The sequence below is a fragment of the Lampris incognitus genome, chromosome 17 (assembly GCF_029633865.1).
Source record: "Lampris incognitus isolate fLamInc1 chromosome 17, fLamInc1.hap2, whole genome shotgun sequence".
NCBI classification, from domain to species: domain Eukaryota; kingdom Metazoa; phylum Chordata; class Actinopteri; order Lampriformes; family Lampridae; genus Lampris; species Lampris incognitus.
In genome coordinates, this window is record NC_079227.1 from 17,099,228 (window position 1) to 17,126,914 (window position 27,687).

Here is a 27,687-nt window from a genome sequence, read left to right on the forward strand (position 1 = left end):
GTGCATATGTGTGTGTGTGTGTGTGTGTGCATGTGTGCTCTCTGTGTGTGTTTGTGTACACGTGTCTCCTCCGTGTGTGTACTTGTGGTCATCTAAATGAGTGTCTCATCTAGGGCCAAGCTTTAAGGGGACCTTGGAAGATGAGAGGTTTTTCTTGCCGTGGTGAGCCTTCACGTTCAGGTTTTGTTGTTTTGGTGCCGCTTTCAAGTAGAAGTGCAGCTGTCGACGAAGGGATGAAAAGAAGAAAGATCAGGTGAATAAAAGCTCGGATCAGAATATCTGGTTCAGTAGTCTGTACCATTCAGACCCAACATGTAGGCCAAAAGGTAGTCTGCACGCACACGAAAACACATACACACACATTCATGATGTTTAGTGATCGAATTTATCAGACACATGAGGGGGGTCGCGTTTGTCGGCCATCTTAGGAGACTCTTTTCTATTGTAAAACTACTTAAGCACTGAGAAAGAACATCACACCGGCATTTGAAATTGTCAGTCCCCTATGGCTGGTTGACAAAATCATTCGTTTCTCTCCTGTTGCATGCATGCTGTCACACACACACACACACACACACACACACACACACACACACACACACACACACACACACAGACTGGTAGTCACTCGGGGTCGAGTATGACCATCCTCCCTCTGGGTCCTCAGGTGGGTGTACAGGCCGATCCTGGAGCCGCATAATGGGAGGACGCCTGCGCGTGACAGCTTTTTATGTGGAGTGGCTGATGCGCCTGCAGCCACCACACGGTCCCTGGCAGGGGGTGGTCAGAGTCCAATGGCATGGAGAGCCGAGACGATTAGGGACCACCCTCTGTTGCAGCCTTCATCCACCTTCACTGCCGTTGTGACCTGATCTGTCCACCTTGGGTGACCCTACCAGGAGCCAAGCTCCAGACGACATAGCTCTTGGGATCATTGGTAACGCGCGCGCGCACACACACACACACACACTCACCTGTATTGCCTCGGCTGGTCCCACTGTGACTGTGCTGGTTGACGGGAGGTAGCCGGGGGCAGATGCTGTCACTGTGTAGGTGCCGGGCAGCAGGAGTCTGAAGTAGTCTCCCTCTACACCTGGAGGAGAACAAGCATGGGGAGAGACGAGAGGTCTCAACATCTTATTTAACTCACATGTCGTTCCCAGTCTAATCTACATTGTCGATGATCGTTTATGTCACACTGCAATGTTATCCCTGAGAGGGGTTTTTCCAGTGCAGGTCAGCTCAAATGTTTTAGTATTGTTAAAATTAAAGTTTAGAGGGCGTCCGGTTTCCATTGCTTACCAACACGGGGATCGCCGGTTCGAATCCCCGTGTTACCTCCGGCTTGGTCGGGCGTCCCTACAGACACAATTGGTTGTGTCTGCGGGTGGGAAGCCGGATGTGGGTATGTGTCCTAGTCGCTGCACTAGCGCCTCCTCTGGTCAGTCGGGGCGCCTGTTCAGGGGGAGTGGGAACTGGGGGAAATAGCGTGATCCTCCCATGTGCTACGTCCCCCTGGCGAAACTCCTCACTTTCAGATGAAAAGTGGCTGGCGACTCCACATGTATCGGAGGAGACATGTGGTAATAATAATAATAATAATAATAATAAATAAATCAATCAATAAATCAATAATAATAATAATAAATGGTAGTCTGCAACCCCCACCAGACCGGCAGAGGGGGTGGAGCAGCCACCAGGACGGCTTGGAAAATTAGGGTAATTGGCCAAGTACGTTTGGGAGAAGGGGGGGGGATCCAATAAATAAATAAATAAAGTTTAGTAAAGCAACAACAAAAAAACAAAAAACAAAACATGGTCTTTTTTGGAAATGGGACTTAATCCTGACAGATGGTAATATTAACAACTTTAGACAAGGACACTTCAGGTTTAAGCAACTCCAGTTCCCAACACTGCAACACAAATCTGTGTCTGATGAGCGCTGTAATATTCTCTCCGAACGCGAGATCACAATAACAAAAACAACCCTCTCCTGGCTTGTCAGTAACTAAATTCGATGAGGCCCTGTCACTAAAATGAAAGTATTCACATCTGTTTTTAACAGTCCGCTTTAAAGCCAGCTTTAAAGTCAGTGATTTCCAATTTTCCAGAATCCTGCAATGCTACCTCCCAGGAAATACCACTCGCCGACTTGCTGACAAAATAGTATCGAATGAAGGCCAGCCCCCCCCGTCTCTCACCGCTGGTCACATCATGATTGATGCCAGCCACTGAGATCTCAGCACTGGCGATGGGGTTGTTGTTTTCATCATACACCATTCCCTTTATCCCATGGTGCACCTGAAAAAGAAGAGTATTGACGCTACATTTTGAATCTTTATTACATATTTCCCCACAGTTTGCCAGCAAATTCCCAGTATAATTCCCCATTAACAGCAGGGCACTAAGATGGCAAGGTCTAATGGTTCATACCGATACTCTATGATGGAGGTACATTACACTGGTGCAACAAATTATACTTGGGAGTCTGGTCTGCTCTGTCAATAATGCAGAAAGCGGCCTCCTTTCTGAGCCCTCTCTAGGGCCACAGCAATATTATTAATGTTACCGCCTCACTAGATTTAATCGTTGCGCTCTAATGAGAAGAATAAAGAACATTTTGTCTCTGAAACTTGCAGTGGAAAAAAAAAAGTCGTATGCTTGACTGATGGTGAGAGTCAGATTACAAGTATCACGGTGAACTTTACACAATTCATTTAGTGTTGAGGCGGTGCTGGTAAGAGGCCAATGAACCAGACTGTTGGTTCTTGCCAGTATGTGTGTGTGTGTGTGTGTGTGTCTGTGTGTGTGTGTGCGCTATGCTCTTAATTACATATGTACTGACATGGAAACCCTGTAAGCTTCTAAATGAACGGCACTATAATTTATTTGTACCCTGTGCCTTTTAAATATTCCTTTTGTGTAAATATAAGATACAAAAGTATTATTGTGTCATACTGAATTGCGAAAAAAATTCAGATACAGATTTCACATGAACGTGCATGTGTGTGTCATGTGCAGGTGTGCGTGCGTGTGTGTGAGTGTGCACGTGTGTGTGCATGCGAGTGTGTGCGCTCACCTGTTCCATATATGAGACCAGTGCTTCCCGGTTGCCCATCCACTCTCTGGGCAGTGACGACACAGGGGGGAACTTGTCACAGCTCAGCTCCAGAGTGATCTCAAAACAGTTAGTATATAGGTAGTTGAAATCCTGCATGCCTGCAACACACACACACACACACACACACACACACACAGCTGTTTAAGACACTGTAGATGCTCAAATTGCTCCAAAATAGCTCCCTTCTGATAATCTTAACTGAAATGGTTGCGTTTCAAAAACATGCTGAATTGTGAATAACAGTTGCGTTGAGCTTGTATTTGAATGCAGTCATCTCCAAACACTGAAATGCTCTGAAACCAGTTTGCTTCTTAAGGGGCTGTTCAGTTTTAGCCATTAAGAGTGTTTTCTTCTAGAAAAAGAAAGCCACTTTTTTTGTCATTGTAGGTTACAACGAAAATTTGTCTTCTGCGTTTAACCCATCCTATTGTATAGGAGCAGTGGGCAGCTGCAGCACCCCGGGGATCACCTCCAGCTCTTCTTTCCACTGCCTTGCTCAGGGGCACTGGCAGGAGTAATAACCCTAACACGCAGGGTCATATGGGAGGCAGCTGGCAGTTGTTTGGATATTCTAGTGAAATTAAAGGGGCTTACAGTGTTTTGCGATTGCTTACACAACTGTTGTGGAATTTGGCCCATCTTGTCATAACTCTACACACAAGCCAAACATACACAACACTCGACGATAAACATCTCACTTCTGTGTCAAAATGAAACTCTGCAATCGAAACCTCACCATCCTTCTTCAAAATGCCAAAACGATACACACACGCACCATTTCAATTACCCTTTCAGAGCAGCAACAGCACACTGGTGTACTTTATACAAAACATTGTAGTACTTTGTGTGTGCTTTGTGTACATCTTTAAGTTTCTCATACAGGCCTCTGGGGAAGATTGTTCCAGTGCAGTACATTTGTACCTAGATTTCAATAAACACAAAAATAGAAAAGCTTCAAAAAATATATATCCAGTTTATCTATTTAGCCATTGCAGGTTTTTGCAACAGCAAAAAAAGGTACAATTACTGTGCAATGGTAAACAATAAATAATGGTATTGTAAAGGGATTGGGGGGATAGTTTATGGATCTCGCCCTCTGCTAGGGTCTGGCCAAAGCACCCCATCCACATCACAAGCAATGTCATCCCTGGCTAGGCAATGGGGAAAATATCGCCTTGCATACTGTATCCAAGCCTGGACTGGACTGACCTCACCTCGATGTCTCCTCATGCCTCTTCCATTGCTCGCAAAAGAGGCATGCAAGCATGTGGTTGGTGGTCATACACTTTCCAACGCCAAGCCAAAAATAATTCCCCAGTCGGATTGAGAAACGGGGAGTAATGGGGCAAGTACACAACTGTGAAGTTATTGTGGTTGGTGAACCAGTCTCGTACTGGAGCAACCCGGTAGAAAATAACGTTATCCCAGACGACAACAAACCTGGGCTGCTCTGGTCCATCCTGTACAACTGCATTATGTGGTGCATCCAGAAATGGAATTATGTGAGCAGTATTGTAGGGACCTAGGGTGGCATGGTGATGGAGAACTCCTTGCAGACTAACGGCGGCACACGAGGTGATATTTCCCCCATGCTGCCCAGGGACATTCACAATGGATTCTTTGTCCTATAACATTTCAGCCCCGATGCCTGGTTTTAGCTAGACTGAATCCAGCTTCAATGAAAATGAACTTATGAGTCTGTGCAGCTGCATCAAGGTCCAGGACTCTCTGTAACAGAAGATGCATACACTGTACCACGAATATGGTGTAACTCAAAACACAGGACTACAATATCTAAATTTTCACACAAGAATGGGGGTGGGGCTTTTAGGGCGTCCGGGTGGCGTAGTGGTCTATTCCGTTGCCTACCAACACAGGGATCGCTGGTTCAAAACCCCGTATTATCTCCGGCTTGGTCGGGCGTCCCTACAGATACAATTGTCCGTGCCTGTGGGTGGGAAGCCACAGACACTGTGTCCTGGTTGCTGCACTAGTGCCTCCTCTGGTCAGTCAAGGTGCCTGTTCAGGGGGGAGGGGGAACTGGGGGGAATAGCAGGGTCCTCCCATGCACTATGTCTCCCTGGCGAAACTCCTCACTGTCAGGTGAAAAGAAGCGGCTGACAACTCCATATGTATTGGAGGAGGCATGTGGTGGTCTGCAACCCTCCCCGGATCGGCAGAGGGGGTGGAGCAGCGACTGGGATGGCTCAACAGAGTGGGGTAATTGGCCAAGTACAATTGGGGAGAAAAATGGGGGGGGGGGTGCACGGTGGGTTGGGTCAGACACATTCAGTCAAAACTACAAGCTACAGGCAAGGCAGGTGCCCCCACAGACAACCCCCACCCCCAGAATGGGGGCACCTGCCTAGGTCACATACTGCTTTGTTTGAATGTATCTATGCAGTGTCAGTAGGGCACAATCTACTACAGTTTTGGTATTACAGTATAGTACAGTGACACTTGCACACTGTCATAGTGAGGGTCTTTGGCTCTAATGCTGATCCTCTCAGATGGACCCCTGTACACCTGCTTCATCGTACGTTGGTGCTGACGCAAGATGCAGCAGAGCGTCGATATTCTGACATGGCTGATATTATGGAATGCTGTGTGATCTGCGATGATTTGCTCTCATAGTTGATGTAGGCGGATGGTGTTGTTTGCCAACACTATATTGACAATGGCCAGTTCCTGTTCATGGGGAACAGTCATTGCCTTCCACCCCCAGCAGATCATCTGGCAGTTCCGTAGAAAATGCAAGAACATGATGTCATTGGTTAGGTTCTTTTTTACATACTGTACACAGTAACGTCAAAACTATACAACATGTACTTCACAGCACTGTACTTTTTTTTTCCACCAAGGAGCCAAGACTACATTGTGTTGTACTGTGATGCAGAATGATGTGCAACAATTATGTAGTTGCAGTGTAGTGCAGAAAGTTAAAGACACACCTGTTCTCCAGTCTAAATGTCCATATTATGGTACCATGTAGCTACTCAGGTTGGGCTGTACCCAGCCTACCTCATCGTCAGACCATGATTTAGGACATGGTCCATCAAATTTGCTCTCACATCATCGGAAATATATGTCTCTGTCTATTGCCTGGTCCCCTTCTTTGTTCTTGTCCATGTCCTCCTACTCTTCTCTCTCTTCCTCTTCCTCTCACTGCCTCCATGTTTGCAACGTTCTCACAAATGAGGTGAGCTTACCTGAGGTCTATTTTTACTGCTAAGGTTCAGCCTGATTGGGGTTCAATTAGTGTATTAGTTTGTTTTCGTTTGATGGCTGGGAGAGCTAGCCCTGGATCGGCTGGGAGAGCTTGTTCTGCTGCATCCTGTAGGCTCAGGGACCACGGCTCTGCCCGGAGCTGCACATGAAGAAGTAACACTGACAATGGTCTGACAGGATGCAGAAGCCTGGCCCATGCGGACTGGGAGTTCCAATGGCACCGGGGGCGGTCTGGCGGTGGCTTTGCCTAGCATTGACTGTGTTTTTGGTGTCGTTGTGTGGAGTGTGGGGAGAGGTAAGTCGAAGGTGTCTGGCTGGGAGAGCTACCATTGGATTGGCTGAGGGAGCCTGGTCTGCTGGGTCCGGTGGGCCCAAGGACCATGGCCCTGCCTGGAGCTGCGCCCTAAGAGGAAACACCGAGGGTGGTCTGACAGGACACGGAAGCCAGACAGGCTAAGCTAATTGCTAGCCCATGCAGACCAGCAGCTCTGACAGTCATCCTGGCTGGCGTTCGTTCTCCTGGACCGTGATTTTTTTGCTTAGTTTGGATATATGCATTAGTTTGAGTATATGTCTTAGTCTAGATATATGTGTTCTTGTAGTTTTTGGATGTGTGTTTTTGTCTTTGTGTTGCACTGCTGTGGACTGGGGGAAACAATGTTTCATTTCATTTCATGTGTGCAAGTGCATGAAATGAAATAACAAATAAAGTGTTCCTGATTCCCGATTCCTGCATAAGTGTTTTTGCGTGCGCACGTGTGTGTGTGTGTGTGTGTGTGTGTGTGTGTGTGTGTGTGTGTGTGTGTGTCTGTGTGTGTGTGTGTCTGTGTGTGTGTGTGTGTGTACATGCGTGGGTGGGTGTGTGGGTGTTGCCAATTTCAGGCATGCTTTGCATTTGATTGCAAGAGATTTCATTCTTGAATGAAGTGTCTAATGTAAGAAACTATGTAGTGTTTCGCAAGAAGTGTGTTGCAGAATTTCAAACAAAGTGCAAAGCAGAAAATGTGTTTGTACTTTTGGTGCCTCTGTTTAAGGTATAGTTACAAAAGTTAAGGTTTTGATGCTTTTGTCTAAGCATCCACTTTCAGCGTGTAAGCAATCGGCAAAAACGAATACCCTGAAAGAACAGCTTGTTGTTTGGTCTGAAAGCAGATTGGGAGGTGTAGTCTTTCATAGGCATACTTCTCAGCTTCACTGCATTGCAGCAGCTTTGTCAAAAAAAATCTCAATTACCCAAAGAGTCAAACAGGCTTTTAGCCCTTGTCCCTGTTGGTCATACAGCTAACAAGGCAATCCAGTATCAGTTCAACCTGTCCACGATGCCTTCCACATATGAGCTCTGGACTGGAGTTCAAAATGAGAAGGAAAAGCGGGGCGTCCAGGTAGCGTAGCGGTCTATTCCATTGCCTAACCAACACGAGGCTCGCCGGTTCAAATCCCGTGCTACCCTCGGCTTGGTCGGGCGTCCCTACAGACACAATTGGCCGTGTTTGTGGGTGGGAAGCCGGATGTGGGTATGTGTCCTGGTCGCTGCACTACCGCCTCCTCTGGTCGGTCGGGGTGCTTGGGGGGGACTAGCATGATCCTCCCACGTGCTACATCCCCCTGGCGAAACTTCTCACTGTCAGGTGAAAAGAAGTGGCTGGCGACTCCACATGTATCGGAGGAGGCATGTGGTAGTCTGCAGCCCTCCCGGAGCAGCAAGTGGGATGGCCCAGAAGAGTAGGGTAAACTGGCCAAGTACAATTAGGGAGAAAAAGGGGAAAATCAAAACAAAAAAGAGAGGGAAAGTGACATAACCGCTGTAACAAATCGATTTGTAATATTAAACATAACGTGTCCCTACTTTCATACTGCATGGCTTATTGCTTCTGCAGCAGTTAAGGGCTAAGTGAGCTGAAAGGGGGGGGGGGATTCAGTGAGGCAAAAGAAATAAAATATTCATCAGGTCATAAAAACACAATCCAAACTTCCCCAACCATAAACAAACAAGGTGGTCAGTAGACCACAACAGTCTACCAAGGCCAATGCCGCTGTAATATTCTGCGATGACAGAATCTATTACGTATGAATTCAGTCTTTCTCCAAAGACAGAGAGCATTCTGGATTTTGTATTGTATCTGTATTGAACAATTACAAAGATGTGCTGGTGGATGGACTCGGAAAAAACAACCAAGCCAAAAAACAAACAAACAGATAAGACATCATGTTAAATATTGTATTTTATTGTATGGTCTTAAATACAGGCTGTAGTAAGAGGAACATTTTCAATGTGATATGTTGAGGAGGTAACCCAGTTTGAATTGGCTGAATGTTAGGTTTGCTTGTTAAATTTTTTTTAAAGATTTTTTAAAATGTTAGGTTTTTTTTAAATTTTCATTTTATTCACCTTTTAGTGCATACATATATAGACAGTGTAGACACACTGACAAATACAAAGGCAACAAGAGATGATATTAGTTTACAAAACATAAAAGGACACAGATAGGGGACAGCATGTGAAGAGATGGGAAAAAAACAAAATAATTAAAAATAGGAAAAAGAAATGATTGTTTCTCAATGCCATATTAGGCCAATAAGCTGTTGGAACGTTAATAAAGTGTTATAGTCAAAAATGTGGCAGAGGTGTGTACTCCCCTTTTCTTTTAATTTAGTGTGTATTAGAGGTGATCTATTTGCAGGGAAGTCAAGATTGTGCCATATGAGTGTTTGTGCAGTAGGTGTCATTGTAGTGTTTTTTATTTTATTGAATTTCCACCAGGCTGCCAGAGTTGTCGTGATTGCAATGTTTTTGAAGCAGTTGTGGTGTGCTGTTTGTGTTGGTTGAGGAAGGATAGGTCTGACATTGTTGTCTTGGCATTCGGTTTGCTCTATATCAAGCCATGGGTGTGGGTTGGAATGAGTGTAAGAAAGACTGTGGATATTAGTGAGTGTAACTGTGGGCTGAGTCCCTGTTGCACTCACAAAGAGATGTGGCAGGTAGGTTGGTTGACCAAGGGAGGTGGAGGTGAACATCTGGCATGGGCATCTATCTCTCTGGTAGACCACCTCAGTGTAGGCTGAGTGTCAGGCTGAGTTTCTTGGACCTGCCTGTCTGGATCATTAGCCTGAGACAGCTCTTTATCATCGTAAAGCTGGGGTTCATCAGCACATGGCACACTTTCATTTTGTCTGTTTTGCTCTCCCTCAGTGACACTTTCCCTTTCAGATGCAGGCTCAACAGGAACTGTTTCCCCAAAGTAAGCTCCTATCTGCTCAGGGTGGTTTTGTATCTCACATGTGGTGAGGTATGGCATTTTTCACTCTCTTGGTATCTCCTCTGGTATCCACAGCCAATATTAAGCTCCATCCTCTTCATCTGATTCCCTTGTCTCATGGTTTTGTGTCTGGTCAATTGTGTTCAATGATTTTGTTGACCTTCCATTCCTCCTTTGTGACTTGACAGGTGCGTTTGTGGCTGGTGACTCTACAGGTAAGACATTTACTTGCAGCAACAAGTTTTGGTTGAGAGTGCGGATGGGATGGCCTCCTACTTCAGTGCTCACCTTATAGACTGGGTTATAACCAAGCTGCTCTCTGACAATGCAGATTGTCTTTTCCCAGTAGGGTTTTTAGTTTGCATAGACCTCCTCTTTCAGCAACGTTATGGACAAGGACCCCGTCTCCTGGCTGAAGAGTCACGCTTCTGTTTCTTCTGTCATAATAATGTTTGCCTTTAGCACCCAACTGTTGGCTGTTAGTACTTGCTACCCTATATACCTCAGTCATTTTCTCTGCCCATTTTTCTGCGTACCCTCTTGCTGTTTGTTTCTTCTCCTGCTACCAACCCGAAGAAGTGGTCCAGGAAGACGTTGGTGACGACTATATATCAGATAGTATGGGGTGTATATATAGTATGTATAGTATAATGCCTGTATAGTATAGTATAATGTCTGTATAGTATAGTATAAGTATAATGCCTTTTTTGACTCCCCGTTCAAACCAGCGTTCCTCCCTATGAAGGATGTGCACGTTCTCATCCTTAAAGAATGGCCACTGGCCTGAAGATGGGTGTAGACTGTGGAGTCCTGGCCCGACGTGTTAACTCTTCTGTGTTGTGCCATCCTAGTAGCCAGTGTCTGTTTGGTTTCCCTGATATACAAGTCATGGCAATCCTCTTGGCACTTAACTGCATACATGATATTGCTCTGTTTGTGCCCGGGGACTCGATCACTGGGGAGGACCAATTTCTGACGCAGCGTGTTCTGGGGTTTGAAGGCAACTGAGACACGATGTTTGGAAAATACCCATCTCAATTTTTCTGAAACTTTTGCCGCATATAGAATCACCACTGGTTTACACTTAGGCAGCTGTCGTCCTTCTCTCTTCGATTGGCTGGGGCACTGTTTGGGTGTCTTCCTGGCTTTGACAAACGCCCAGTTAGGATAACCACACTTAACCAGGGCCTGTTTGATGTGGGATTTCCCCCCTTCCATGGCTGCTGTGTTGCTGGAGACATTGTCAGCTCGGTCTGGCGGCGGCCTCACCTAGCATTGACTGTGTTTTTGGTGTCGTCGTGTGGAGTGCGGGGAGGTGTGTCAAAGGTGTCTGGCTGGGAGACCACGGCCCTGCCTGGAGCTCCACCCGAGGAGGAAACACCGAGGTCGGTCTGACAGGACGCAGAAGCGAGGCAGGCTAAGCTAACTGCTAGCCCATGCAGACCAGCAGTTCTGACAGTCATCCTGGCGTTCGCTCTCTTTGACAGTGAATTTTTTTTTTTGTGGATATGTTGGATATATGTGTTTTTGTAACTTTTTTTTTTTTTTGCAGTTTGGACATATGTGTTCTTGTAGTGTGGATGTGTTTTTGTCTTTGTGTTGCACTGCTGTGGGCTGGCGGAAACGATATTTCATTTCATGTCACGTGCGCAGGTGCATGAAATGAAATGACAAATAAATTTTCCTGATCCTGATATGATAAAAATAGCTTAGGTTTGTTATTTGCTATATGGTTTACAAAGTGTTCCCCCAATAGCTATACAGACCTATTAAAGTTTCTTATTTGAGAATTGGTTTAGATTTTTGGTAACAACAAAATGACGAACTTGTCCTACTAGGAGTTTTGAAAACACCGCCTATTTTCTTCTGTGCTCTGCGAGCACAACGCAAATCGCATTGTGTCTGAAAGCGGCTTAAGAGCAGACACACAGGAACCTCTATCTAGACGTGTTTAAATGGATGTTAGCCTATGTGTTGCACCCCACTGAAATAAATCATCAAACCAATAGCAACAACTAACTGAATGCAAGGTTCTGAATAAGTTCAAATAAAACCTGACAAGGGATGAGAGATTTTCTTTTTTAAGTTATTTGTAAGCCACTCAAAAGTCAGCTCATGAATATTAATGAGTACTAGGCCACTCCCTCCCAGTTCTTGAGTAAAGAAGCTATGGATAAAGGTATAAAAAAAACACAATTTTAGCAATTTACGAATATATAAAAAAAGATTGCTGAATGTTTCATTAGGTCATGTTCGAGGCTTTTAGACAAACATTAAATCTGGTTACAGATTTGGGTCTGACTTTAAAAAGCTCTAAGATAAATATGAAAAGCGCTGCACAAAAATGTGATGGTCCATAGTTCATTTAGACAGCTGATTTTGTCCATTTAGTTGTATGTGTGACTATTAAAACTGCAGCCTTATAAACTGAAGACAAGCATATCTGACATGTTCAGATTAGGGTATTTGCTTTCCAGACATATTTGCTTTGTGGGAACCCTTTCATTTAGTCAAGATTTTGCTGGGGGGCAATTCACACACTTAACAGGAAAACAAGGTGAGAATTCCTTGGGAGTGTATAGCGGGAAGGATGGTTCATAATCAGTGTTGTCAGGTCTGAGGAGCATGATTTGGCTAATGCTGTCAAAACACTGTCAAATACTGTTGATGTAAAAACAAGCACACGCCCAAGCTCCTGCCGATCGGTGTTGGTCTTGAGCTGCCTGAATCAAGTTGTCCTCAGGGATTTTTGACGGCGGCATTTTGGATGTGCTGCAATTTAATAAAATAATCCTCTTCTCCGTCTTCCACCATGACCCATGTGAATGTTGCATGCTGAGAGAGATCAGACGTCATTTTATCCACAATGTTCAGCGGTGTCGCTTTACTGAGGGAAATGTACACTGATGAGCCAAACCTTCATGACCACCTGCCTAATATGCTGTTGGTCCTCTGTGTGCCTCCAAAACAGCACCGACTCGCTGAGGCATGGACTCTACAAGACCCCTGAAGGTGTCCTGTGGTATCTGGCATAAACCATTAGCAGCAGATCCTTCATGTCCTGTATGTTGCGAGGTGGAGCCACCGTGGATCAGACTTGTTGATCCAGCACATCCCACAGGTGCTCAATCGGATTGAGATCTGAAGAATTTGGAGGCCAGGGCAACACCTTGAACATGTCATCATGTTCCTCAAACCATTCCTGAACAATGTGTGCAGTGTGGCAGGGTACATTATCCTGCTGAAAGAGGCCACTGCTATCGGAGAATACCACTGACCATGACCAACACCATGAAGGGATGTACTTGGTCTGCAACAATGTTTAGGTAGGTGGCACGTGTCAAACTGACATCTACACGAATGGCTGGACACAGGGTTTCCCAGCAGAACATTGCCCAGAGCATCACACTCCCTCCACTGACTTACCATCTTCCCACAGTGCATCCTGGTGCCATCACTTCCCCAGGTTAACGGCACACACGTACATGGCCATCCACGTGATCTAAAAGAAAACGGGACTCATCGGACCGGGTGACCTTCTTCCACTGCTACAAGGTCCAATTCCAACGCTTGGGTGCCTATTGCAGGCGCTTTCGACAGTGGACAGGGGTCATCATGGGCACTCTGACCAGTCTGCAGCTATGTAGCTTCATACGCAGCAGGGTGCGATGCACTGTGTGTTGTGACACATTCCTCCCGTAACCATCATTAAACATTTCTGTGACGTGTGCCATAGTAGACCTTCTGTCGGGTCAGATCAGATGGGATAGCCTTTGTCGCCCTTGCGCGTTGATGAGCCTTGGGCACCCATGACCCTGAAGCCAGTTTGTCCCTCCTTGGACAACTGTCAGTAGGTACTCACCACTGCTGACCAGGCGCACCTCACAAGCCTTGCCGTGTAAGTGATGCTCTGCCCCAGTCGTCTGGCTGTAACAATTTGGCCCTTGTCAAAGTTGCTCGATCTTTACTCCTACCCATTTCTCCTGCATCCAACACATTGACTACAAACTCCTCACTGTCAGGTGAAAAGAAGCGGCTGGCGACTCCACATGTATTGGAGGTGGCATGTGATAGTCTGCAGCCCCCCCCCCCCCCCGATCGGCAGAGGGGGTGGAGCAGTGACTAGGACGGCTTGGAAGAGTGGGGTAATTGGCCAAATACAATTGGGGAGGAAAAAAGGGGGGGAAAATCCAAAGAGAAAGCAAAAAAACACACACTACAACGTTTTGTTTCCCAATAAAGCATCATGTTAAGAAGAACATTCAATTTCATTTTGGTACAACTTTACAGGCTAATTCCAATTCTGTTAACACTAACTACCTTCATCTCAGTGTGCCTTTAGTTGTTCCAAGGTCGGTAGATGGATGCCCAAATGGGTTATGCAACCCCCCCCCCCCCCACACACACACATATATTTATACCTTGTTGTTGTTCTTGGTTCCCTGTGTGGGCTGCCCCAGTGTGGGGTTTTGCTTACCTTTGGACAGAGAGTACCAGCTGGCCCCATTGGTGATTCCCTCATCAAAGAAGTCCCCGCAGTTCCAACCCTGGTGCATCCAGCTGTGGGCATATGAGTAGCTCCTCGCCAACTGTCAGCACATGCGTCAATGCACGTGTGCCCCGTCATACATAGTCCACAACCACGCAGACACACACACAAAAAGAAATACTACATTGTTAAAATCAGATGTTGGTAACATTAGCATCTGGTGACCATGTCTCCTGCATACCTTTTTAAATAGCTTGTCATCTGCAGTGGCTGCGTAGGTGGTCCTCCCTCTGATTCGGGGGTCTCTAGACCTGTCGAAAGGGTAGTTGGCCACCACAGCCCCTCCATGGAGGTTAGCTGAGAGAATAAAGTTGTAGTTTTGCATCCATTTGATGACTGCCAACGTCTCTGGCTCAACCTAAGGAAGATGGTTCACCGTAAAGTTAGGAACAAATTAACAAATAACTAATTGGGAGATTTCACAGTACAGTATAGTATGTATTTGGAAAACTTATTTCTATAAGGCCACATACACACAGAAAATACATATTACAAGCAGCTATTGAACCTATTGCATTTTATTTAAAGTATTTAGCAAATGTTTTAGTTTTTGGTATCGTTGGAACAGGTTAATGTAAATATATATCGGGTTTAGGTTGTGTTAACAAGTGACACTTCAGCAGTTATAAACACTGTTGACAATCTTGGTACCAGGGAATAAATCACACTTTGATTAGCAATCAACCTTCTTGAACAACCTGCCTCCCAAGCACCCCCCCCCTTTTTCTCCCCAATTGTATTTAACCAATTACCCCACTATTCCGAGCCGTCCCGGTCGCTGCTCCACCCCATCTGCCAAACCGGGGAGGGCTGCAGACTACCAAATGCGTCCTCCGATACATGTGGAGTCGCCAGCTGCTTCTTTTCACCTGACAGTGAGGCATTTCACCAGGGGGGCGTAGCATGTGGGAGGATCACGCTATTCCCCCCAGTTCCCCCTCCCCCGAACAGGCGCTCCGACCGACCAGAGGAGGCACTAGTGCAGTGACCAGGACTCATACCCACATCCGGCTTTTCACCCACAGACACGGCCAACTGTGTCTGTAGGGACGCCCGACCAAGCCGGAGGTAACATGGGGATTTGAACTGGCGATCCCTGTGTTGGTAGGTAACGGAATAGACCGCTACAGTACCTGGATGCCCCTATGTCTCTTTTTATAGGTAATTTTTGCAGCTCCAGCTTTGTCGTTTTCAAACAACCTCTCTTTTTCTTGGTTGGGGGTGATTTGGCAAGGGTTCCCTAGTTGTCAGGTGCACTATTCACAGCAGTCAGAAAATGAATTTAGCAAAGACATTTACCTATCTTATTACTGCCCCTTGTGGTACTAAAACTACTCTAGAGGACTAAGATACTTTATTCTCTTTAGTCTCCGTTGTGTGCACGTGCAGTCTGTCCTCCTCCCAGGTCTCCATGGTGATGGTGGTCACCACCTGGACACTGCTTGGCATCCCTCTCATCACATCTTCTTTTTATATATCTGATAAAGCCACATAATTTTGTTATCCTGTTTTAATGTTATATCCTTCTCTCATTAAGATGTGTGACTAATTTTTTTTTTTTTACATGGTGATGCTGGTCACGTGGCTTGGGTCCTGGGCTGTTCCGGTGGCGTCTGGACACTGCTTGGCATCCTCCTCATCATATGCTTCATTCATTCATTCATCTTCAGCCACTTCTCCGGGTTCAGGTCACGGTGGCAGCAAGCTAACTAGGGTCCTCCAGACGTCCCTCTCCCCAGCAATGCCCTCCAGCTCCTCCTGGGGGATACTAAGGTGTTCTCAGGACAGATTGGACATGTAGTCCCTCCAGTGAGTTCTGGGTCTACCCCGGGGTCTCCTCCCAGTTGGCTGTGCTCGGTAAACCTCCAAAGGAAGGCGCCCAGAAGGCATCCTAATCAGATGCCCAAACCACCTCAACTAGCTCCTTTCGATGCAAAGGAGCAGCGGCTCTACTCCAAGCTCCCTCCGGATGTCCGAGCTCCTCACCCTATCTCTAAGGCTGAGCCCAGACCCCCTATGGAGGAAACTAATTTCAGCCGCTTGTATCTGCGATCTACCCCTTTCAGTCACTACCCAAAGCTCATGAGCATAGGTGAGGGTTGGAACGAAGATTGACTGGTAAATTGAGAGCTTTGCCTCCCAGCTCAGCTCCCTCTTCACCACAACAGTCCGGTACAACGTCCGCACTACTGCTGATGCTGCACCAATCCGCATGTCAATCGCCCGCTCCATCCTACCCTCACTCGTGAACAAGACCCTGAGATACTTGAACTCCTTCACTTGAGGCAACAACTCATCCCCGACCCAGAGGGAGCAATCCACCATTTTCCGGTGGAGAACCATGGTCTCAGACTTGGAGGTGTTGAATCTCATCCCGGCCATTTCACACTCGGCTGCAAACCGCCCCAGTGTGCGCTGGAAGTTGTGTTATTCTTCATATATTTTATGATTCAGTTGCCCTCTTTCAATGTTGTATTCTGTAAATTGTGTAAACACAACATCCATTGTATGTTGTCCAACTTGGGAGAGAGATCCCTCCTCTGTTGCTCTCCCTGAGGTTTCTTCCTATTTAGTCTCCCTGTTAAAGGTTTTTTTTTTTTAGGGAGTTGTTCCTTAACCGATGCAAGGGTCTAATGACAGGATTTTGTGTTGCTGTAAAGCCCCCTGAGGCAAATTTGTAATTTGTGGTACTGGGCTGTACAAATAAAATTGACTTGACTTGACTATTCTCAGAGCAAGAAGCCAGGCTTTACTTATTTAGGGTCTGAAAGGAAATAGACACCTATTAATAATCAACCATCTGTTTGACATTTGTCATTCTATGCCCATTGTCAAGACTGCTTTGTCCCCTCTGTCATAGCTTGTCCATATGTGTGTGTGCCAATGGCACATTAGACGTCAGGCACATTTGTACGTACTAGTACCTCTGCAACCCCGAGTCACTGCACGGGATGCAGCTGGGACACCTGAATTTCCCCATGGGTATTTATTAATAAGCTGCAATTCAACCCAATGAAGGTGAACTAGTATTCTGATGTGATGAACTTATATTCTGGAGGTAAACTTTTTAATGAAACCTACAACCTGTGGCAAAAAAAATTGTAGAATGATAAAAAAAAAATCTATCTACCTACCTACCTACCTACCTACCTACCTACCTACCTACCTACCTACCTACCTATCAGGGGTGCGTTATGAATCCGGATTAACCATGTACTATCAATCTATGTATTTATTTATCTGCCTTTTTTGGCCCCTTTTCCAAGCTGGAATTAGGAGAGTAGTTGTAATTCCTAAATGATGTGGGATTCTAGTGTTGGCAGTGAGGTATGGGTCTAAATACAGCAGAGGAATCTACAGGCCGCAGCGTGAGGGTGACCTGTTTAACTGCTCGGCTGTATCGCCAGTCTGTATACTTGAAAATGAGTCAAGCAGTGCAAGATTATTCATGTTGACAGGCTATTAATTACTGTGCCTTATTCCCCAACGACACGACATGGACCAACCCATGCCATACCTGACAGAAACAGATGGCGACCTCCCCACCCCCATTCAGTGCTTTGCACACTTCAGAAGCCTTGGGGTTCCAGATTGCACTGCCAGGCATTTTCTCTGTGAGCGCTTACCTTGCTTACAGACTCCTCGTAGCTATTAATCATGGAGACATGTAGTAAATACATCTTGGTGAATGGGGTATGAAGAGAACAACTAAAGCCTGGTAGGGGACCCAGCCCGGCTAACTAGAGCCCATTACCCTTCGGCACAGTGGGTGACCTCGAAGTGAGGTTTCTGTTTTTGGGGGGCTGCCTAATATTTATTATCTGTGGACCTTTGTACGTTCTTCCTTTGGGCCCAAAACTGTCACCATGGTGTAACGTTACATGTGAAAGATTTCCACTCACAAAAACATACACCCATACAGGCACTCACAGTTCCGCGACACCAAAACCCCAACACTGGAAAAAAGGGAGGAAAAAGAGGGTGAGAGAGAGACAGAGAGAGAGAGGGAGAGAGAGAGAGAGAGAGAAAGTCATGTTCGCTCAAGTCCAAATGAATACCTATGCAACACTCTCAACCCGTTCATGTTCTTGTTTATTTTGATTTTGCAGGGTAGGGTGTCAAGAACGAACGCTAAAGGCCGTCCTCCTTTGCTAGCGGAAACTTGGAAAAGCACAGCCTTGGATTTACGGTCAGAGATGGGAATGTTTCTTTTTTCATAGGCTGTGTAAATAAGGTATTTCTGAGCACAAACTCTGTGTGGGTGGTTGAAATATTTTCAAAATGGCTGCCTGGGTGGAATTAGCCAAGAGCAAACTGAGCCGCCCCAGGAGATTCAAGAGGAGGCTGCGTTTTCCAATTCAGAACTAGATTTCGGAAATAAAGTTACACTTTTTAAGCGGAGAGTCGACAAAACACTTCCGGTCTTGTGGAAGGCAAAAAAAAAAAAGCTCAGAAATCTTTTCCCCTTATAGTTATCCCATTTTTCTCTACAACACTTATTGGGCATTCATCATGAGACACTGATAGATAGACAGAGAGAGAGAAAGACTGATTCATTGCTCTGGATGAAAAATGATGGGATGAAGCTGTCACCTAAATAGATAGCCGACCGCAGTAATGGTATGACCCACGGTTTCAGTTTACTTCATCATAAAGTAATTATGAATAGAACATGTAGGCTGTCGTTCGTCTGATAACAAAATCATTACAGTCTGAGATGACTTATAAGTTACAGCAGGAGGGATAAAAGCATACCAAGTGTATAGCAGTTGCAAAACCTAATCTTGAAAAATGTGCCACCGTCACTGGGAAAGATAAGATGACTTGTGTAAGAGACAGATAATCCTGAGAAAATGGCCTCACCTACATTTTGTACTGCACCATTTACCCTCCAACAATGCCAGACATCAGCAATGGCATGACAGTATAATCTCTCGGAAGACCATGGCATGCTATCACTCTTGCCATCAGTTTTTTTTCTTTTCTTTGCATGTTTGCAATGGCTTAAAAATGACCGGCTGGAAATTGATATATAGGTGGTGCAAGTCTACATTCCTCCATTTTAACACGGAATGAAACGGGTCTAATAATGGGTCCAATAAAAGTCTTCCTCTCACACACACTCTGCATTCCACATCCCAACATAAAACTTCATGCGACTATGCTTAGTTTCCAAATCAAAGACCCACCATTTGAAGGTGTCTCTGACAAAAAGAAAAAAATAAATTGGGGTTAGAGGTCCGCCAGGAAAGGTTGTTCATATTGAAAGCTTCTCTTATGCATTATATTATATAGGAAAGATGGGTCTGTTGTGCCCCCCCCACTTTTCTTCCCAATTGAGACTGGCCAGGAGGATGTAGCGCGTGGGATGATGAATAAAGTATTCTGATCACGCTATTCCCCCCCAGTTCCCCCTTCCCCCTGAACAGGCGCCCCGACAGAGCAGAAGTGGCGCTACTGCAGCAACCAGGACACATACCCACATCCAGCTTCCGACCCGCAGACACAGCCAATTGTGTGTGTAGGGACGCCCGACCAAGCCGCTGGTAACACAGGGATTCGAACCGGCGATCTCCGTGTTGGTAGGCAACGGACTAGACTGCTATGCTACCCTGACGCCCCCTGAAGGCTTCACTTATGCAATATCTTATATAGGAAAGATGGGTCTGTTGTGGGGCGGCACGGAGGTGCAGTGGTTAGCGCGGTCGCCTCACAGCAAGAGGGTCCTGGGTTCGAGCCCCGGGGCAGTCCAACCTTGGTGGGTCATCCTGGGTCGTCCTCTGTGTGGAGTTAGCATGTTCTCCCCGTGTCTGCGTGAGTTTCCTCTGGGGTCTCCGGTTTCCTCCCACAGTCCAAAGACATGTAAATTAGGTGAATTGGTCATACTAAATTGTCCCTAGGAATGAATGTGTGTGTGTGTTGGCCCTGTGATGGCCTGGCGGCCTGTCCAGGGTGTCACCCCGCCTGCCGCCCAATGACTGCTGGAATGGGCTCCAGCATCCCCGCGACCCTGAGAGCAGGATAAGCAGTCAAAATAATGGATGGGTCTGTTGTGTCTTCTTCACTGTGTTGAGAGTGCTAAAAGTAAAAATTGTCACATCGGTGAGAATTGTTCTTGAAATATGGGTTGTCAGCAGTCTCCCTGTAGCCAAAAGGATCCAAAAACAGCACGCGCTACTAGCTAAGAGCGAGGCACCCAGTGGACCGAGGGACTAAGTTAATAGGAGCATTGCTCACAAAGAAGAGTTTAGATATTATTATCATCTGTGCTTTCAGCTCACTGAGCAGCTGCGTATGAATTCCAGGTAGTCAGTGAATGATTGTGGACCTTTGGATATAGTACGTGTGTGTGCTGCTGTATGTTGAGGCCAACCATGCCATCCGACAACGGACACCTGACAGTTAACACTCTTGGCCCTCGTAAAATATCTTATCAGCTGTTTTGCATATTTGGTTCCAGCTGGGAAACAGAGAGTCTTTGCTGTTCCAGAGAGCCCATTGTGCCTCTTTGTAAGCGTACATGTGCTTTTCTACTTTCTCCCTTTCATTTCCTGAAAGTCAATTTCATGAGCTCGTCTTGCATTGGTACTTCACGATCCAAAAGCAGAACGGATCCATAGAGGCTTCACCCCTGTGACATATAATATCACATATAAATAGTATCACATACTGTTTGTAATAATAATAAAAGTCCTTTCTGTCTCAGTTTAGGCTAAATAACAGGGCTGCTTTGGTTCCTCATTGTCACTTCATCTTATTAGCATGAAGCCACTGTGTTGCCTTTTTCAGGTTGTCTGTATGTCCCAGATACAAAGTTGGTTAAGGACAAGTTTAAGTTGTACAGTAAGGCAAGATAACACAACTTAGCATCCATGGTCAGGAAACATGCTCCATAAGTTCATACAGCCCTAACAGAATCCGTGTTCACGTGCACAAATCAAGTATGCCAAGAAGTATGTGTTAAATAATCATGTGAATGGAAACACAAGCACCGTACAAAATCCCTTGGCAGCCTGATACCCCTTTCTCCCTTTTCTTCTTAATGTAGTGGAACCATGTTTGCAAATGTCTGACAGTTGTGCTTGTTGTGAAGGAGCAATAGACCATTCAAACACAAATCTGAATTCATGGACTCCATTTCCACATTGGTCAGAAGCTCTCTAACAGTGCTGACAGAGGCACGTGATGCAGAACGAAGCTCATAAGTTGATGAATGTGCACAGAGTACACCACATTGCAGTAACTGAGGTATTTTGCAGGCAATAATTGATGAGTGTTATTCAAGTGCAGAGCAAAAAACCACAGACCTCCCGCCTGTAACACATACACCCACATACACAATACATGCCAACTTTTTTTTTTTTTTGGATTTTCTGCCCTTTTTCACCCCAGTTGCATCTGGCCAATTACCCCACTCTTCTGAGCCACCCTGGTCACTGCTCCACCCCCTCTGCCAATCCGAGGAGGGCTGCAGACTACCACATGCTTCCTCAGATACATGTGGAGTCGCCAGCTGCTTCTTTTCACCTGACAGTGAGGAGTTTCACCAGGGGGACGTAGCACGTGGGAGGATCACGCTATTCCCTCCAGTCCCCCCCCCCCCCCAACAGGCGCCCTGACCGACCAGAGGAGGCAAGCGACCCGGACACATACCCGCATCCAGCTACCCACCTGCAGACACGGCCAATTGTGTCTGTAGGGACGCCCAACCAAGCCGGAAGTAACACGGGGATTCGAACCGGAGATCCCCATGTTGGTAGGCAACGGAATAGACTGCCACGCCACCCGGACACCCCCAATACACGTCAACTTCTGACAGTAGACAGGTGTCTGAAGTCTGAAGACAAATGGGTGTGTGTGTGTGTGTGTGTGTGTGTGTGTGTGTGTGTGTGTGTGTGTGTGTGTGTGTGTGTGTGTGTGTGTGTGTGTGAGTGCACGTGGACATGCATTTGCACTGCAACTCGAGAAGTAGCACCTACCTGTTGTTCCCAGTTATCGGGGAGCGGCAGGTGGTGGTTTCGCCTATCGTTCTTCTCATAGTGATACATCAGCGCATTCAGGTCCGGGAAATTACGGTTCAGATCCACTTCCTTGGCGTTCCCTCGACCAACAAGGTAGCCGTTGAACTCTGGACCCTGTTGACCCACAGACGATATAGAATGCGTTTAAAACATCCACTCCAGCAGGGGGAGTCAGTCATCTCTGACCCTGTCTTGTAAAATGGATTATGGGATGGAAAGAAGGATGTAATTTTCAACTCAAAAGAGGGACACTGAGTGATAAACAGAAGCTATAAATATATTCTGAGACCATAGATAGATGGACTTGTGTATAGTTTGTGAACACCACAGAAAATGGACATGTATTTTGAGTGGCAGTGGGAGGTGAAGGTTTGGAACGGATCATTCCTAAATCTGAACACATAAAACGGTAATTGTTATAATCAAAGAAGTCCACATTGGGTTGAGTTCTTTCTGTTTTGGGAGAGACAGAAAGGCATTGAAGCAAAGCTTATGGAAACAGTGGTGGATCATTTTTCCACCAGGTATTATTGGCTTTCATTTTGTTTGCAATGATTATCTGTTCTTCCATTTTTATTCTTCCTTCAGAGGATGTTGGGGCTGTTACTCATTTTGGCTCTTGAAGGATTTGCCCCAAAATAGGGGAGTTTCCTGTGAGAATCCACAAGGATACCCCTGCAGCTTTCCTGGGGGATTTTCTACCTAGCAAATAAGACTATTGAAAAAAGAAGAAAAACTCCTTCTGGGTAGAACCCATACAAAGTTTTTCTATTGATACTGATATTGAATTTCTGACTTAAAGGACATGACCAGACTGAATAAATTCTTCTGTGATTTGACCAAGAACATTGTGCAATGTTTAAGTATGCTGTGTTTGATATCTATCTATCTATCTATCTATCTATCTATCTATCTATCTATCTATCTATCTATCTATCTATCTATCTATCTATCTATCTATCTATCTATCTATCTATCTATCTATCTATCTATCTATCTATCTATCTATCTGTCTGTCTGTCTGTCTGTCTGTCTGTCTGTCCGTCTATCTATCTATCTATCTATCTATCTATCTATCTATCTATCTATCTATCTATCTATCTATCTATCTATCTATCTATCTATCTATCTATCTATCTATCTATCTATCTATCTATCTATCTATCTATCTATCTATCTATCTCTGCCTGCCTGTCTGCCTGCCTGTCTGTCTGTTTCTATCTATCTATCTATCTATCTATCTATCTATCTATCTATCTATCTATCTATCTATCTATCTATCTATCTATCTATCTATCTATCTATCTATCTATCTATCTATCTATCTATCTATCTATCTATCTATCTATCTATCCATGTCTGTCTGTCCGTCTGTCTTTCTATCTATCTATCATGTCGAGAAATAGTGATAGTTTTTTGAGTACTGTTACACCTCAAAATATGTTGAAACATTTAATTACAGTGTGGTGTAAAGTTAGTGCCTCTGTCATCTGACTAGTAGGGAGCAGGATGGCCATGTGCATCTGGCCTGCTCGAGATATATAATTATTATCAAAGAGATGTTTAGTCTTCTGTGTGTGTGTGTGTCTATGTGTGTGTGTGCATTTTTATGCATGCGGATGTGTGTTTGTGCAAGCCTCCATACTTGTATGTGTTTGTATTTGTGTTTGAGCGGAAGCTGGTCTTTGTATGTTTCATTTCTTCACTATATAATTACATCTGGGTGAGAAAGCAGCAGCTCTACCAGGATGCTGATAGATGGGATGATAACAGACATTATCCACCAGTGGTGTATTCCTGGTTTTTAAAAACAGTCTACCTGTTTGTGCTGGGCACTGTGCCCTTATAGATATATATTTGCACAGGTACATTTGTCAACTTTGAGTAACATATCAACCAGCTATGTCTTGTATGTGTGTTGTGCTTTGTGTGTACATGCATTTCTGTGTTTTTACATGTCTGTGTGGCAGCCACCTGTCCGCTTACCTGTCTGGCAGCCACCTCGTAGCCATCGGGGTTCATGGACGGCATAATGTGGATGCGTGTGTCATGGATCAGCCGCATTATCCGCTGGTTTCCGGCCCGGTACTCCTCACACAGGAACTGAGATAACTTAATGAGCAGCTCACGACCAACCACTTCGTTGCCGTGCATGTTGCCCACATATTTGAACTCTGGCTCCACTGAGGAGAAAATGGGGGTGGGGAAGGTAGTCGGTCAAAGAAGGTTTAAGGTCAAAAAGCCACAAAGCAAAACAGCCATTTAAAGAAAGAAAAAAACATAGCAGCATTATATCAAAAGGGGATGGGTGTCCGGGTAGCGTAGCCGTCTATTCCATTGCCTAACCAACATGAGGATCGCCAGTTCTGCTCTGCTGTGTGCCATTAGAGCCGCCCGTGGATAAATACCACATTTGACTTAAAATGGAATGGATGGAATGAATGGAAATGAGTCCTTCTCCAGAATTTTTTGGCGTACAAATTCGTTGCATCATAGTGAATGGTGGTGTACCGTGTTGATTTTTTTTATCATTATATAATAAATGTGCCATGACAAAAAAAAGGCTGGAAAACATCGATCTAGTCCAACAAACTGTTCAATGAAAGGGTTCCTCGGGTTAAACAGGGTTTGGAAGATTTTGACGTTTTGCAGTTGCCATCGCGTGGGTTCAGCTGGCAGTCAGTGACCGGTTTGGACTCTCATCAGGGTCATTTTGGTGAGGTTGAACTCTGCGGGCCGCGTCTGATTGGAAATGATGGGCTTATTTGGATAAGGTCATCTGGTGTTAAAAGTGGGTATCAGTGGCTGATTGGGTCAGCCACCTATCCAAACAGTCGTTCACTCTCCCTCTCCCTCTCTCTCTGTACAGGGTTTCCACCTCCCGGCAGGGTGGGGGTGGGGTGGGGGGGTTACTTCATTAAGTGGCTGTTCAAGCACAAAAGGGAACCAAAGACCCCCGGAGGGTAGCAGCTAGGTGGAGCATCGTGCAAAGCTTTGTCCACAAACGTGTCATAACTTCACAAAAGTTAAACGCCAGCTATTTGTCTGTTTCGTTTTTCCATCCCATTTGCAGTAGGATTTCTCAGATACTTCTACTTTTATTTATTTTCTATTATTTTATTTTCTATTTATTTATTTTTCTATTTTTTTTTTCCTATTTGTGCAAACGTCTGCTGTTGAAAAGGTGGCTGGCTACGTGTGGTGGTGTCAAGGTCGGGCGATTGAGGGGGCTCCTCTGACCAGCCAGTCATCTTTATTGATCACGTACACATGGGCACACGGGGTGGTGATATTCGTTTGTTGTTCCCATACATCGCTCCCACGTTAACATCACATATAAAGGCTAAATCAACACAATGTAAAACAACACGGAGTTACAATCGTTAGACACAGCTGAGTTGAAGCGGAAAATCTCAATCGGAGGCGATAAAAAACATCAAATGCCAGTCTTTGCTTTTAACGGTTAATGACTAACTAACAATTCAACTCAGTGCCTTTTTGTTCAGGAGGGATTCAATTTCAGAAAGCAGCCCCTGTGTGCAGCAGCAGCAGCAGCAGCAAAAAAAAAAAATCAAAAAAAAATCCCACCTCCTCACTAAGCAGCATGTGAACGGCGTGAACTTCCTAAAGGGTGCAAGAGGTTTGACCCAGACAAGACCTCTGGTCACCCCCCCCCCCCTTGAGCTGCACGGTTCCTGTTTTTCAGCCCCTGTCACCTTGCAAGGGAAAACGCACACATCCTTCCATTATAGCAGAGGAAGTCCCTACTTATTCAAAAGGACATACTCGCTCCAGCCAAAGAAGCATTCCTTGCAGAAAACTCTCAGTTGTCAAGCTTTTTTTTTTTCTCCTCCAACTAAGCTACTATAAAAAGAGAAGAAAAAGAAACCCTTCATCTAAATTTGGCACATCTGTAGTGAAATGAGGGATCTTGCGGCCCTCGCTCTTTTGAACAGGTTCGAAGGTGACGGGTCTCGCTTTGTAATCAATGTAAAACAGAGCTGATCTGCTTGTTTGAATGGGGCAGAAAGCAAGCAGAGGTTTTGCAAGAGCGAGCTCAGAGTTGTTGACTCAAAGTGAACTTCTGTGTCATAGCCTCAGCTTTGAATAACACCCCGCAAGTCTCAACACTGGCTGGATAGCAAAGTTTAAAATGAATCACAGATGTCCTACACACTCCGCTCTTTCACTTTCCCCCCCTCCTTTTGAAAACAGTCTTCCAATCCGTTCTGCCGAAACACTTTGAATGGTTTCGCACAAATTGCATTCACTGATGTTTTCCTGGTAATAGTGGGGGTAGGAGCCATCTTGGGGTATGCTAGGTCCCCCCCCCACACACTATTAAGCCACCCGATAATATAGTACTGCACAGAAATTGGACTTGGGCGAGCCGAATAGAAAGCTTGCATTTCATCTCCCCGGGAAAAGCCACAGTCCCCATAGACCGTGCTGCCGTCTGCCAGCAATGTTCTCAGTCGCCACAGAAAGTGAAAAAACAAAAAGGACGGCCAACGATAAGGGCCTGCTTACATCCTTCCTAAAAATGTGTAAATATCTTCACTGCCAGTACAGTATGTAGATAAGTATTGGTGTTTAGAGTAACCAGAAGACAGAACGGCATTAGATGAGAAGAACTCAAGCACGCGTTGAACTCTCGTGTCTCTTTGAATGCTCTGTACGTTATGATGAAACGTATGAATATTCAGTAGCTGCATGTATCCCGGTAAACCTGAATAATGCATGAATGTGCAGACGTCTTGCAAAAAAAAAATGCTGGCATGTGAATTCACTGACTCAGTCGGGATACCTTTAATTTACCCACTGAAACCTTTCATCAGAACTGCTTTAAACTGAAATAGAAATGATTCTAGATGAATTAGATTTTCCTTCCTCTGCAACCCTGGACACGCCCGTCCACTCCAGACTCCCGGGCAGTGAATGAAAAGTCACTTACATGCTTCATGGATGCCCGGGTTATCGCTGAACTCTAGCACATAGAGGTGGCGCCCCTCCACACTGCGCCCGACGCTGTAGATGCGGGTGATGTAGGGGCACTCGCTCTGCACTGCAAACAGGGCTCTCACTAACTCCTCATATCGATGGTGCTGAAACTCTGACCCCGAGGCCAGGGTCCCCATTAGCCCCAGCAGCAGTGCCCCAAGCGGGGAGAGAGTCCACCCGTGCAGCATGGTCCCTTGCTTCTTGGCTGGCGCGCTGCAGCGCAAGGAGGAGACGAGGAAAGACTGGAGAGGAGGTACTGAACTGCCTGCAGCTACGTGGGGACTCTTCTCTTTCTGCCCGCCTCTGTCTTCTCTTTCTCAGTTGGGCCGAGTCAGAACAGGTCTCTCTACACCGCTCACCCGTGAAAACATAGTCCTTACTACCCTGCTTGTTCTTCCTCGAGCTTGTTCACTTTCTTTCTTTCCCTCCTGCGCTCCCTCGCTCTCTCTCTCTCTCTCTCTCTCTCTCTCTCTCTCTCTCTCTCTCTCTCTCTCTCTCTCTCTCTCTCTC

General features: G+C 45.6%; 1 protein-coding gene across 1 annotated transcript; it reads right to left on the reverse strand.

Annotated features, from left to right (window-relative positions):
* On the reverse strand, positions 1-27,623 carry cpn1 (carboxypeptidase N, polypeptide 1). Its single transcript, XM_056297049.1, has 9 exons — positions 27,131-27,623; positions 24,163-24,359; positions 22,135-22,290; positions 14,337-14,513; positions 14,084-14,195; positions 3,080-3,219; positions 2,202-2,301; positions 975-1,093; positions 1-219 (listed from the first exon to the last, which is right to left on the reverse strand). The coding sequence occupies exons 1-9, from the start codon at positions 27,363-27,365 to the stop codon at positions 106-108; spliced, it is 1,350 nt and encodes a 449-aa protein (XP_056153024.1). The 5' UTR covers positions 27,366-27,623; the 3' UTR covers positions 1-105.
* Positions 27,624-27,687: the final 64 nt, after the last annotated feature.

Bases quoted from the DNA above. Each gene is read 5' to 3' on its own strand.
- cpn1 (XM_056297049.1), bottom strand. From the start codon at position 27,365: ATGCTGCACGGGTGGACTCTCTCCCCGCTTGGGGCACTGCTGCTGGGG. The intron at 14,196-14,336 runs GTATGCAGGAGA...ATGTGCTGACAG, and splicing joins ATGACAAGCTATTTAAAAAG to TTGGCGAGGAGCTACTCATA. The intron at 3,220-14,083 runs GTAAGCAAAACC...TGTGTGTTGCAG, and splicing joins CTGGTACTCTCTGTCCAAAG to GCATGCAGGATTTCAACTAC.